Source organism: Oncorhynchus tshawytscha, unplaced genomic scaffold, assembly GCF_018296145.1.
Source record: "Oncorhynchus tshawytscha isolate Ot180627B unplaced genomic scaffold, Otsh_v2.0 Un_contig_910_pilon_pilon, whole genome shotgun sequence".
Lineage (NCBI taxonomy): Eukaryota > Metazoa > Chordata > Actinopteri > Salmoniformes > Salmonidae > Oncorhynchus > Oncorhynchus tshawytscha.
Genome location: NW_024609632.1, coordinates 167,501 through 182,500, shown reverse-complemented (window position 1 = coordinate 182,500; position 15,000 = coordinate 167,501). Strand labels below are relative to the sequence as shown.

At 44.9% G+C, this 15,000-nt stretch overlaps 1 protein-coding gene across 1 annotated transcript in view; it reads left to right on the top strand.

Moving 5' to 3' along the window:
* LOC121845342 (protein sidekick-1-like) overlaps positions 1-15,000 on the top strand; it is a 76,855-nt gene that overhangs the window by 35,805 nt on the left and 26,050 nt on the right. Inside the window, exons 6-8 of the mRNA XM_042316501.1 lie at positions 4,597-4,798; positions 11,488-11,591; positions 12,378-12,448. Of these exons, the coding sequence (XP_042172435.1) occupies positions 4,597-4,798; positions 11,488-11,591; positions 12,378-12,448 (377 nt within the window). The remainder of the gene's footprint in view (positions 1-4,596; positions 4,799-11,487; positions 11,592-12,377; positions 12,449-15,000) is intronic.

The following is a 15,000-nucleotide window of genomic DNA, read 5'->3' as shown; positions in this document are numbered from 1 at the left end:
CCAGGACCAATATGAACACCAGGACCAACATGAACACCAGGACCAACATGAACACCAGGACCACAAACTGAACACCAGGACCACAATATGAACCACAATATGAACACAAGGACCACAAACTGAACACCAGGGCCACAATATGAACATCAGGACCACAATATGAACACCAGGGCCACAATATGAACACCAGGACCAATATGAACACCAGGACCACAATATGAACACCAGGACCAATATGAAACACCAGGACCACAATATGAACACCAGGACCACAATATGAACCCAGGACAATATGAACACCAGGACCAACATGAACACCAGGACCAACATGAACACCAGGACCAATATGAACACCAGGACCAATATGAACACCAGGACCAACATGAACACCAGGACCAACATGAACACCAGGACCACAAACTGAACACCAGGACCACAATATGAACACAAGGACCACAAACTGAACACCAGGACCACAATATGAACACCAGGACCACAATATGAACACCAGGACCATTATGAACACCAGGACCACAATATGAACACCAGGACCACAATATGAACACCAGGACCAATATGAACACCAGGACCACAATATGAACACCAGGACCACAATATGAACACCAGGACCAATATGAACACCAGGGCCACAATATGAACACCAGGACCACAATATGAACACCAGGACCACAATATGAACACCAGGACCACAATATGAACACCAGGACCAATATGAACACCAGGGCCACAATATGAACACCAGGACCACAATATGAACACCAGGACCACAATATGAACACCAGGACCACAATATGAACACCAGGACCACAATATGAACACCAGGACCAATATGAACACCAGGACCACAATATGAACACCAGGACCAATATGAACATCAGGACCACAATATGAACACCAGGGCCACAATATGAACATCAGGACCACAATATGAACACCAGGGCCACAATATGAACACCAGGGCCACAATATGAACACCAGGACCACAATATGAACACCAGGACCAACATGAACACCAGGACCAACATGAACACCAGGACCAACATGAACACCAGGACCAATATGAACACCAGGACCAACATGAACACCAGGACCAACATGAACACCAGGACCACAAACTGAACACCAGGACCACAATATGAACACCAGGACCACAAACTGAACACCAGGACCACAATATGAACACCAGGACCACAATATGAACACCAGGACCAATATGAACACCAGGACCACAATATGAACACCAGGACCACAATATGAACACCAGGACCAATATGAACACCAGGGCCACAATATGAACACCAGGACCACAATATGAACACCAGGACCACAATATGAACACCAGGACCACAATATGAACACCAGGACCAATATGAACACCAGGGCCACTATATGAACACCAGGACCACAATATGAACACCAGGCCACAATATGAATATAAGGACCACAATATGAACACCAGGGCCACAATATGAACACCAGGACCAATATGAACACCAGGACCACAATATGAACACCAGGACCAATATGAACACCATGACCACAATATGAACACCAGGGCCACAATATGAACACCAGGACCAATATGAACATCAGGACCACAATATGAACACCAGGGCCACAATATGAACATCAAGACCACAATATGAACACCAGGGCCACAATATGAACACCAGGGCCACAATATGAACACCAGGACCACAATATGAACACCAGGACCAACACGAACACCAGGACCAACATGAACACCAGGACCAACATGAACACCAGGACCAATATGAACACCAGGACCAACATGAACACCAGGACCAACATGAATACCAGGACCACAAACTGAACACCAGGACCACAATATGAACACCAGGACCACAAACTGAACACCAGGACCACAATATGAACACCAGGACCAACATGAACACCAGGGCCACACCAGGACCACAAACTGAACACCAGGACCACAATATGAACACCAGGACCAACATGAACACCAGGACCAACATGAACACCAGGACCAACATGAACACCAGGACCAATATGAACACCAGGACCAACATGAACACCAGGACCAACATGAACCAAGGACCACAAACTGAACACCAGGACCACAATATGAACACCAGGACCACAAACTGAACACCAGGACCACAATATGAACACCAGGACCAACAATATGAACACCAGGACCAATATGAACACCAGGATCACAAACTATGAACACCAGGACCACAATATGAACACCAGGACCAATATGAACACCAGGACCAATATGAACACCAGGACCACAATATGAACACCAGGACCAATATGAACACCAGGACCACAATATGAACACCAGGACCAATATGAACACCAGGACCAATATGAACACCAGGACCAAGGACCAATATGAACACCAGGACCACAATATGAACACCAGGACCACAATATGAACACCAGGACCAATATGAACACCAGGACCAATATGAACACCAGGACCAATATGAACACCAGGACCAATATGAACACCAGGACCAATATGAACACCAAGACCAACATGAACACCAGGACCAATATGAACACCAGGACCAGTATGAACACCAGGACCACAATATGAACACCAGGACCAATATGAACACCAGGACCAATATGAACACCAGGACCAACATGAACACCAGGACCACAATATGAACACCAGGACCACAATATGAACACCAGGACCAATATGAACACCAGGACCACAATATGAACACCAGGACCAATATGAACACCAGGACCACAATATGAACACCAGGACCAATATGAACATCAGGACCAATATGAACACCAGGACCAATATGAACACCAGGACCACAATATGAACACCAGGACCAATATGAACACCAGGACCACAATGAACACCAGGACCAACATGAACACCAGGACCACAATATGAACACCAGGACCACAATATGAACACCAGGACCAATATGAACACCAGGACCAATATGAACACCAGGACCAATATGAACTATTCTTCAATGGCTGTGAGAAGTAGCTGGAAATTGGAGGGAACTGGAACACACTGTGGTACAAGTCGATCCAGAGCATCCCAAACATGCTCAATGGGTGACATGTCTGGTGAGTCTGCAGGCCGAATAACTGGTACATTTTCAGCTTCCAGGAATTGTGTACAGATCCTTGTGACATGGGGGTCGTGCGTTATCATACTGAAACATGAGGTGATGGCGGCAGATGAATGGCACGACAATGGGCCTCAGGATCTCGTCATGGTATCTCTGTGCATTCAAATTGCCATCGATAAAATGTCATTGTGTTTGTTGTCCGTAGCTTATGCCTGCCCACACCATAACCACACTGCTACCATGGGGAACTCTGTTCACAACGTTGACATCAGCAAACCGCTCGCCCACACATACACGTGGTCTGTGGTTGTGAGGCCGGTTGGACGTACTGCCAAATTCTCTAAAATGACGTTGGAGGCGGCTTATGGTTTGGAAACTAACATTCAATTCTCTGACAACAGCTCTGGTGGACATTCCTGTAGTCAGCAGGCCAATTACACGCTCCCTCAAAACTTGAGACATCTGTGGCATTGATTTCGTGTCATCTATCTATGACATCATCTGTGGTATTGTGTTGTGTCATCTATCTATGACATCATCTGTGGTGTTGTGTTGTGTCATCTATCTATGTCATCATCTGTGGTGTTGTGTCATCTATCTATGACATCATCTGTGGCGTTGTGGCGTGTCATATATCTATGACATCATCTGTGGTATTGTGTCGTGTCATATATCTATGACATCATCTGTGGTATTGTGTCGTGTCATCTTATCTGTGACATCATCTGTGACATTGTTTTGTGTCATCTATCTATGACATCATCTGTGGCGTTGTGTCATCTATCTATGACATCATCTGTGGCGTTGTGTTGTGTCATCTATCTATGACATCATCTGTGGTGTTGTGTCATCTATCTATGACATCATCTGTGGCGTTGTGTTGTGTCATCTATCTATGACATCATCTGTGACGTTGTGTCATCTATCTATGACATCATCTGTGGTGTTGTGTTGTGTCATCTATCTATGACATCATCTGTGGCGTTGTGTCATCTATCTATGACATCATCTGTGGTGTTGTGTCATCTATCTATGACATCATCTGTGGTGTTGTGTCATCTATCTATGACATCATCTGTGGTGTTGTGTCATCTATCTATGACATCATCTGTGGTGTTGTGTCATCTATCTATGACACAACACAATGCCATAGACTGGGTTCCCACAACTTCTAAGGAACCAAATGTGCCGCTGGATACACAGTAATATGGTAACACACACACACACACCATTGGTTATAGTGTGGTGTGACTCAAAAGCTCTGTTGTTCCATGATACTACCAGCTGAACTGATAGAGTTCTGCTCTGTTGGGGGCTTAGACACAAGCTGAAGGATCAACGGACTATGGAGATCACTGAATAATACCTCTCTCTGTCTCTCAGTTCAATAGACTTCATTTACATGGTCAGTTAAATCTCTCTCTCTCCCTATTTCTCTCTCTGTCTCTGTCTCTCTACCTCTCTTTCCCCCCTCCAGAGCGTCCCTCCCCCCCCAGGAAGTTGTCCGTCCCCCAGGGGGAGGTCCAATCTCGTAGGCTCCGCCTCCACTGGGTTGCCGGGATGACAGGCTCCTCCCCCCTACGGTACTACTGCCTGCAAACCAGAGAGCTTCCGACCGGAGACTGGACCAGTCACTCTGCTGATATACCACACAATTACACAGCCTGGACCGTAGAGAGGTAACCATGACCACCACACAACCACAATACAACTAAAACCAGTGCTAGAAATCAGATTTTTTTGTTATTGGTAGCACTGGTGCTCCTAACTGGCGCTGGTGCTCCAAACTGGCGGTGGTGCTCCTAACTAGCACTGGTGCTCCTAACTGGCGCTGGTGCTCCTAACTAGCACTGGTGCTCCTAACTGGCGCCTGTGCTCCTAACTAGCACTGGTGCTCCTAACTAGCACTGGTGCTCCTAATTGCTCCTAACTAGCACTGGTGCTAGCTAGCTACCGACCGGAACATTACGCTAGCAGTGAGTGAGTGAGTGTGAGCTGTGAGCTAGCACATAGGAAAAAACCTAGAGCGGAACCAGGCTATGTGGCCAGTCCTCTTCTGGCTGTGCCGGGTGGAGGTTATAACAGGACATGGCCAAGATGTTCAAATGTTCATAGATGACCAGCAGGGTCAAATAATAATAATCACAGTGGTAGTAGAGGGTGCAACAGGTCAGCACTTCAGGAGTAAATGTCAGTTGGCTTTTCATAGCCCATCGTTCAGAGTATCTCTACTGCTCCTGCTGTCTCTAGAGAGTTGAAAACAGCAGGTCTGGGACAGGTAGCACGTCCAACAGGTCAGGGTTCCATAGCCGCAGGCAGAACAGCAGTACGACCAGGTGGACTGGGGACAGCAAGGAGACATCAGGCCAAGTAGTCCTGAGGCATGGTCCTCGGGCCTAGGTCCTCCGAAAGAAAGAAAGAAAGAAAGAAAGAAAGAAAGAGAAAGAAAGAAAGAAAGAAAGAGAGAGAGCATACTTAAATTCACAGGACACAAATTCACATACTTAAATTCACAGGACACCGGATAAGACAGGAGGAATACTCCAGATATAACAAACTGACCCTAGCCCCCGACACATAAACTATTGCAGCATAAATACTGGAGGCTGAGATAGGAGGGGTCGGGAGACACTGTGGCCCCATCCGACGATACCCCCAGACAGGGCCAAACAGGCAGGATATAACCCCGCCCACTTTGCCAAAGCACAGCCCCCACACCACTAGAGGGATATCTTCAACCACCAACTTACCATCCTGAGACAAGGCCGAGTACAGCCCACAAAGATCTCCCCCACGGCACAACCCAAGGGGGGGCGCCAACCCGGACAGGAAGATCACGTCAGTGACTCAACCCACTCAAGTGACACACCCCTCCTAGGGACAGTATGAAAGAGCCCTAGTAAGCCAGTGACTCAGCCCCTGTAATAGGGTTAGAGGCAGAGAATCCCAGTGGAAAGAGGGGAACCGGCCAGGCAGAGACAGAAAGGGCGGTTCGTTGCTCTAGAGCATTTCCGTTCACCTTCACACTCCTGGGCCAGACTACACTCAATCATAGGACCTACTGAAGAGATGAGTCTTCAATAAAGACTTAAAAATTGAGACCGAGTCTGCGTCTCTCACATGGGTAGGCAGACCGTTCCATAAAAATGGAGCTCTATAGGAGAAAGCCCTGCCTCCAGCTGTTTGCTTAGATGTTCTAGGGACAGTAAGGAGGACTGCTTCTTGTGACCGTAGCGTATGTGTAGGTATGTACGGCAGGACCAAATCAGAGAGATAGGTAGGCGCAAGCCCATGTAATGCTTTGTAGGTTAGCAGTAAAACCTTGAAATCAGCCCTTGCCTTGACAGGAAGCCAGTGTAGGGAGGCTAGCACTGGAGTAATATGATACATTTTTTGGTTAGTCAAGATTCTATCAGCCGTATTTAGCACTAACTGAAGTTTATTTAGTGCTTTATCCGGGTAGCCGGAAAGTAGAGCATTGCAGTAGTCTAACCTAGAAGTGACAAAAGCATGGATACATTTTTCTGCATCAATGTTTGACAGAAAGTTTCTGATTTTTGCAATGTTACGTAGATGGAAAAAAAGCTGTCCTTGAAACAGTCTTGATATGTTCGTCAAAAGAGAGATCAGGGACCAGAGTAACGCCGAGGTCCTTCACAGTTTTATTTGAGACGACTGTACAACCATCAAGATTAATTGTCAGATCCAACTGAAGATCTCTTTGTTTCTTGGGACCTAGAACGAGCATCTCTGTTTTGTCCGGGTTTAAAAGTAGAACATTTGCTGCCGTCCTTATGTCTGAAACACAGGCTTCCAGCGAGGGAAATTTTGGGGCTTCACCATGTTTCATCGAAATGTACAGCTGTGTGTCATCCGCATAGCAGTGAAAGTTTACATTATGTTTTCGAATAACATCCCCAAGAGGTAAAATATATAGTGCAAACAATAGTGGTCCTAAAACGGAACCTTGAGGAACACCGAAATTTACAGTTGATTTGTCAGAGGACAAACCATCCACAGAGACAAACTGATATCTTTCCGACAGGTAAGATCTAAACCAGGCCAGAACTTGTCCGTGCAGACCAATTTGGGTTTCCAATCTCTCCAAAAGAATGTGGTGATCGATGGTTTCAAAAGCAGCACTAAGGTCTAGGAGCACAAAGACAGATGCAGAGCCTTGGTCTGATGCCATTAAAAAATAATTTTCCACCTTCACAAGTACAGTCTCAGTGCTATGATGGGGTCTAAAACCAGACTGAAGCGTTTCGTATACATTGTTTGTCTTCAGGAAGGCAGTGAGTTGCTGCAGATTTTAGACCTGGTTGTACATTGAACAACACAGCGACTTTTCGGGCATGTTTTGTTATTTCTGTATTTTAAAAAAATCAACAACGATTTGACTCTTTTACAATAGGGGTGAATGGGAAATAATTGTAGTTTTTATCAATTTGTAGGTCAAGGCCAAGGTGAATTACTTATTGTTACGTGAATATCGACTTGGAGATTTGGGCCCATATGAATTCTTGCTACTTTTGAAGCACATGTTGTGTAACATTTAATTGAAATATTTAATCCTGTAAAGACGTTTTGCTTATAATGAAAAGCTAGAATGTTGATATAAAACATTATTATTATTATATATTATTATTATATTATATATTATTAGTATTATATATTATATATTATTATTATATTATATAAAACATTGAAATGACAAAGTCATCAGTGGATTACTAGGTTTCTACATTGTGTAAAAGCACCACCGACATCCAAAATTCTACACCGTCTCTTTAAAAGCGTCAAGTTTGTGACTGATGACATGCAAGAGATCAGTTTAGATATACTGTTCATTTGTTGTTGTGATCATTGATCTCCCTTTTTCCTCTCTTTCTGTGATGTTTAGATATACTGGTAAAGTAACCAGGTTGTTAGCTAGCTAGCTAATTAATGAGGTACCATGACTGAACAAGATATACAAAGTAACCAGGTTGTTAGCTAGCTAGCTAAAATGACCTGACTGAACAAGATATACTGGTAAAGTAACCAGGTTTTAGCTAGCTAGCTAATTGATGAGGTACCATGACTGAACAAGATATACTGGTTTTGTTAGCTGCTAGCTAATTAATGAGGATGACTGAACAAGATATACTGGTTTAAAAACAAACGTTTTGGTCCATCAGTCAAATACCTGTGTGTGGTTTTGGAACGACATGGAATAGGACCTAAAAACAAACGGGGTCCATCAGTCACTGTAGAAAAAATCGACTCAAAACTCAACTTAAAAACCAGCCAATATTTATTTAATAACACACAAAAAAAACAAAAAAACTTGTTTCTCATTTATTTTCTCCAGGTTTCATTGTTTTTTCTCTAGGTTTTCACTGTAGAATATCTATATATATTTACCTTTTGGTAAAAGTACAGTGATCTCCATGGTAACCGTTGTTGTAGAAAAACAACTAGATTGGATGTTCTAGTCTTGGTCTTACATGTTTAAACCACATCAGGATCAACAGCCTTTGGAAGTGTAGTAGTTCTTTCATTTTCAGTTGCGCACCTCAAAAGGCTGGCTGTTTTCTTCTGGAAACTTACCATGGAGATCGCTGTACTTTGTAGATGAGCCGACTTTGTAGTTAAGATTTTCATTTAGAAAGTTTTATGGGGGAAAGCCTTTAGACTGTTGCGGCATCACTAACTGGTTTCACAAAGTGTTAGACACAGGCCGTTCCCATGCCGTTACGGCTTCAGAGAGTTGCAGGAAATACAAATCATTGATGCGCTCTTTAATATTCTTTACATGTAGGCTTTGGATTGAAGGAATCTGCGCTGGCTGTTTCCTCCAGGCCTCTGAAACAACGGGGGGAGAGAGAGAGAGACAGAGAGAGAGAGACACACAGAGAAAGACACAGAGAGGGAGAGACACAGAGAGAGACAGAGAGAGGGACACACAGAGAGAGACACTGAGAGAAATACACAGAGAGAGAGACACAGAAAGAGACACAGAGAGAGACACAGACAAAGACAGAGACAAAGACAGAGACACAGAGAGATAGACACAGAGAGAGACACAGAGAGAGAGACACAGAAAGAGACACAGAGAGAGACAAAGACAGAGACACAGAGAGAGAGACACAGAGAAAGACACAGAGAGGGAGAGACACAGAGAGAGACAGAGAGAGGACACAGAGAGAGAGAGACACTGAGAGAAACACACAGAGAGAGAGACACAGAAAGAGACACAGAGAGAGACAAAGACAGAGACAAAGACAGAGACACAGAGAGATAGACACAGAGAGAGACACAGAGAGAGAGACACAGAAAGAGACACAGAGAGAGACACAGACAAAGACAAAGACACACAGAGAGAGACACAGAGACACACAGAGAGACACACAGAGAAAGACACAGATAGGGAGAGACACAGAGAGAGACAGAGAGAGGGACACACAGAGAGAGAGACACTGAGAGAAACACACAGAGAGAGAGACACAGAAAGAGACACAGAGAGAGACAGAGACAAAGACAGAGACAAAGACAGAGACACAGAGAGATAGACACAGAGAGAGACACAGAGAGAGAGAGACACAGAAAGAGACACAGACAAAGACAGAGACACAGAGAGAGACACAGAGACACACAGAGAGACACACAGAGAAAGACACAGAGAGAGAGAGAGAGAGAGAGACACAGAGACACAGAGAGAGACACAGATAGAAGGAAATCATAAGATCTCTCTACCTCTCTCTCTCTCTACCTCTCTCTCCACCCCCTCTCTCTCTCTCTCTCTCTCTCTCTCTCTCTATCTCTCTCTCTCTCCCTCTCTCTCTCTCTCTCTCTCTCTCTGTCTCTGTCTCTGTCTCTCTCTCCCTCTCTCTCTCTCCCTCTCTCTTTTTGCTGTTGTAGTTTATGTTGTTGATTGCTTTAGTTCACAGGGATTTAGACTACTCCAGATTACACACACGCAGACACACACACACGTTATTTATCCCTAATGGTTGTTTTCATCGTAGTCCCCAGGCAGGCCCAGTGCTGCTGCCGTCCCACCCCCTCTGAGGCAGCTGTCTTTGATGTTGTATTCCTACGATACCCACAATTCCCCAGGAACACTTCCTGTCCCCCTCCACGATCACCATACGATTACCATACAGTCACAACACAATCTCTCTCTCTCTCAATTAAAGTCAATTCAATTCAAGGGCTTTATTGGCATGGGGAAACACATGTTAACATTGTCAAAGCAAGTGAAGTAGATAATAAACAAAAGTGAAATAAACCAAAAAAAAATTAACAGTAAACATTACACTCACAGAAGTTCCAAAAGAATAAAGCCATTTCAAATGTCATATTTTGTCTATATACAGTGTTGTAACGATGTGCAAATAGTTAAAGTACAAAAGGGAAAATAATAAACATAAATATGGGTTGTATTTACATTGGTGTTTGTTCTTCACTGGTTGCCCTTTTCTTGTGGCAACAGGTCACCAATCTCACTGCTGTGATGCACACTGTGGTATTTCACCCAGTATATATCAAAATGTATCAAAATTGGATATGTTTACAATTGATTTCTGGGTCTGTGTAATCTGAGGGAAATATGTCTCTCTAATATGGTCATACATTGGGCAGGAGGTTAGGAAGTGCAGCTCAGTTTCCACCTCATTTTGTGGGCAGTGATCACATAGCCTGTCTTCTCTTGAGAGCCATGTCTGCCTACGGTGACCTTTCTCAACAGCAAGGCTATGCTCACTGAGTCTGTACATAGTCAAAGCTTTCCTTAAGTTTGGGTCAGTCACGGTGGTCAGGTATTCTGCCACTGTGTACTCTCTGTTTAGGGCCAAATAACATTCTAGTTTGCTCCGTTTTTTGGTTCATTCTTTCCAATGTGTCAAGTAATTATCTTTTGTGTTCTAATGATTTGGTTGGGTCTAATTGTGTGAACAGGACAGCTCTCTCTCTGTCTCTCTCTCTCTCGCTCTCTCTTGCTCTCTGTCTCTGTCTCTCTCTGTCTTTCTCTCTCTCTGTCTTTCTGGTTGGGCCCTAGCCAGGCCATCTATACCATCTACTGCATCTTGCCGCTCGACCATCGCTCATCCATATATTTATATATATATTATATATATATATTCTTATTCCATCCCTTTAGGTTTGTGTGTATTGGGTAGTTGTTGTGGAATTGTTAGATTACTTGTTAGATATTACTGCACTGTCGGAACTAGAAGCACAAGAATTTCGCTACACTCACATTAACATCTGCTAACCATGTGTATGTGACAAATACAATTGGATTTGATTTGATTGATAGACCTGACTCCCGCTTCTACAGGAGAATATTCTATGTGACTGTTAAGTGTGTTTATGTGTTTTACAGACTGAAACCCTTCACGTCGTACAAGCTGAGGATGCTGGCAACCAACGATGTAGGAGACAGCAACTACAGCAAAGAGACGGAGACTGTTATCACACTACAGGATGGTAGGAGACAGGAAGGAGACAGGAAGGGAGGGAGACAGGAAGGAGACAGGAAGGGAGGGAGACAGGAAGGAGACAGGAAGGGAGACAGGAAGGGAGACAGGGAGGGAGGGAGACAGGGAGGGAGGGAGACAGGGAGGGAGGGGAGGGAGGGAGGGGGAGGGAGGGAGGGAGGGAGGGAGGGAGGGAGGGAGGGAGGGAGGGAGGGAGGGAGGGAGGGAGGGGGAGGGAGGGAGGGAGGGAGGGAGGGAAAAAATTACTCTGTTTTATATTGTCCAAATTAAGATTTTTCATTTTCTCTCCATCTCTCCATCTTTCCATCTCTCCATCTGTCCATCTCTCCATCTGTCCATCTCTCCATCTGTCCATGTCTCCATCTGTCCATATCTCCATCTCGCCATCTGTCCATCTTTCCATCTGTCCATATCTCCATCTCTCCATCTGTCCATCTTTCCATCTCCTTCTCTCCATCTGTCCATATCTCCATCTCTCCATCTCTCCATCTCCTTCTCTCCATCTGTCCATATCTCCATCTTTCCATCTCCTTCTCTCCATCTGTCCATATCTCCATCTCTCCATCTGTCCATCTCCTTCTCTCCATCTGTCCATATCTCCATCTCTCCATCTGTCCATATCTCCATCTCTCCATCTGTCCATATCTCCATCTCTCCATCTGTCCATATCTCCATCTGTCCATATCTCCATCTGTCCATATCCCCATCTCCATCTCTCTATCTCGCCATCTCTCTCCATCTCTCTCCATCTCTCCATCTCTCTCCCTCTGTCTAGTTCCTGAGGAGGCTCCAGTGATAGTGTCAGTTAAACCCTCTACTACTACCTCTGTTCTGGTGCAGTGGCAGGTACACACACACCTCGCAAAACACACACACACACACACCTCGCGAAACACACACCTCGCGAAACACACACACCTCACGAAACACACACCTCGCGAAACACACACCTCGCAAAACACAAACACATACACATACACTTTGCAAAACACTCACACACACACAACACACTAAACACATCCAGATCGCTCAAGATTGACTTTGAAATTGGACATCTGTCAGGAACTGGGAAATGCATTCAAAACCGGCCACTAGGGGAGTGAGCGTTTAAAGTTTGGAGCAACTTGGAACTTTGACCTTTGAATAAAAGGGAGATATGAGTCTCCAGCTTCAGTGATTTTTGTAATTCGTTCCAGTCATTGGCAGCAGAGAACTGGAAGGAAAGGAGGCCAAAGGGGGTGTTGGCTTTGGGGATGACCAGTGAAATATACCTGCTGGAGCGTGTGCTACGGGTGGGTGTTGCTATGGTGACCAGTGAGCTGAGATAAGGTGGGGCTTTACCTAGCAGGGTCTTGTAGATAACCTGTAGCCAGTGGGTTTGGCGACGAATATGTAGCGAGGGCCAGCCAACGAGACCATACAGGTCGCAGTGGTGGGTAGTATATGGGGCTTTGGTGACAAAATGGATGGCACTGTGATGGACTACATCCAGTTTGCTGAGTAGAGTGTTGGAGGCTATTTTGTAAATGTCTTTGTAAATCGCCAAAGTCAAGGATCGGTAGGATGGTCAGTTTTACGAGAGTATGTTTGGCAGCATGTGTGAAGAAAGCTTTGTTGCGGAATAGGAGGCCGATTCTAGATTTAATTTTGGATTGGAGATGCTTAATGTGAGTCTGGAAGGACAGTTTACAGTCTATTCTAAGTCAGAACCGTCCAGAGTAGTGATGCTGGTCGGGTGGGCGGGTGCGGGCAGCAAACGATTGAAGAGCATGCATTTGGTTTTACGAGCATTTTAAAGCAGTTGGAGGCCACGGAAGGAGAGTTGTATGGGATTGAAGCTCATTTGGAGGTTTGTTAACACAGTGTCGAAAGAAGGGCCAGAAGTATACAGAATGGGGTCGTCTGCGTAGAGGTGGATCAGAGACTCACCAGCAGTAAGAGTGATATTATTGATGTATACAGAGAAGAGAGAATTGAACCCTGTGGCCCCATAGAGACTGCAAGAGGCCCGGACAACAGGCCCTCCGATTTGACACACTGAACTCTATCAGAGAAGTCGTTGGTGAACCAGGCGAGGCAATCATTTGAGAAACCAAGGCTGTTGTGTCTGCCAATAAGAATGCGGTGATTGACAGAGTCAAAAGCCTTGGCCAAGTCGATGAAGACGGCTGCACAATACTGTCTTTTATCGATGGCGGTTATGATATTGTTTAGGACCTTGAGCATGGCTGAGGTGCACCCATGACCAGTTTGGAAACCAGATTGCATAGTGGAGAAGGTATGGTGGGATTCGAACTGGTCGGTGATCTGTTTGTTAACTTGGTTTTAGAAGATTTTAGAAAGGCAGGGCAGGATAGATATAGGTCTGTAGCAGTTTGGGTCAAGAGTGTGTCCCCCTTTGAAGAGGGGGATGACTGCGGCTTTCAATCTTTGGGGATCTCAGACAACACGAAAGAGAGGTTGAACAGGCTAGTAATAGGGGTTGCAAGAATTTCAGCGGATAATTTTAGAAAGAGGGTTCAGATTGTCTAGTCCTGCTGATTTGTAGGGATCCAGTTTTGGGACTTTACAGAGTCCCTAAATATTTTGGAATTAGTGTGACAGGATGCAAATTTCTGTTTGAAACAGTTTGAAACAGCTAGTCTTAGCTTTCCTAACTGACTGTGTATATTGGTTCCTGACTTCCTTGGTAAGTTTCATATCGCAGGGGCTGTTTGATGCTAATGCAGTCAAGTGAACCAAGTGCTATATCTGTTCTTAGTTGTACATTTTTTGAATGGGGCATGCTTATTTAAGATGGTGAGGAACACATTTTTAAAGAACAACCAGGCATCCTCTACTGACGGGATGAGGTCAATATCCTTCCAGGATACCCGGGCCAGGTCCATTAGAAAGGCCTGCTCGCTGAAGTGTTTAACGGAGCGTTTGACAGTGATGAGGGGTGGTCGTTTCATCGTGGACCCATTACGGACACAGGCAATGAGGCAGTGATCGCTGAGTTCCAGGTTGAAGACAGCAGAGGTGTATTTAGAGGGCAAGTTGGTCAGAATGATATCTATGAGGATGCCCATGGTTAAGGATTTAGGGTTGTACTTGGTAAATTCCTTGATAATTTGTGTGAGATTGAGGGCATCTAGCTTAGATTGTAGGAGGGCCGAGGTGTTAAGCATATCCCAGTTTAGGTCACCTAACAGAACGAACTCTGAAGATAGATGGGGGCAATCAATTCACATATGGTGTCCAGGGCACAGCTGGGGGCTGAGGGGTCTATAACAAGTGGCAACGGTGAGAGACTTGTTTCTGGAAAGGTGAATTTTAAAAGTAGAAGCTCAAATTGTTTGGGCGCAGACCTGGATAGTGTGACAGAACTCTGCAGGCTATCTCTGCAGTAGATTGCA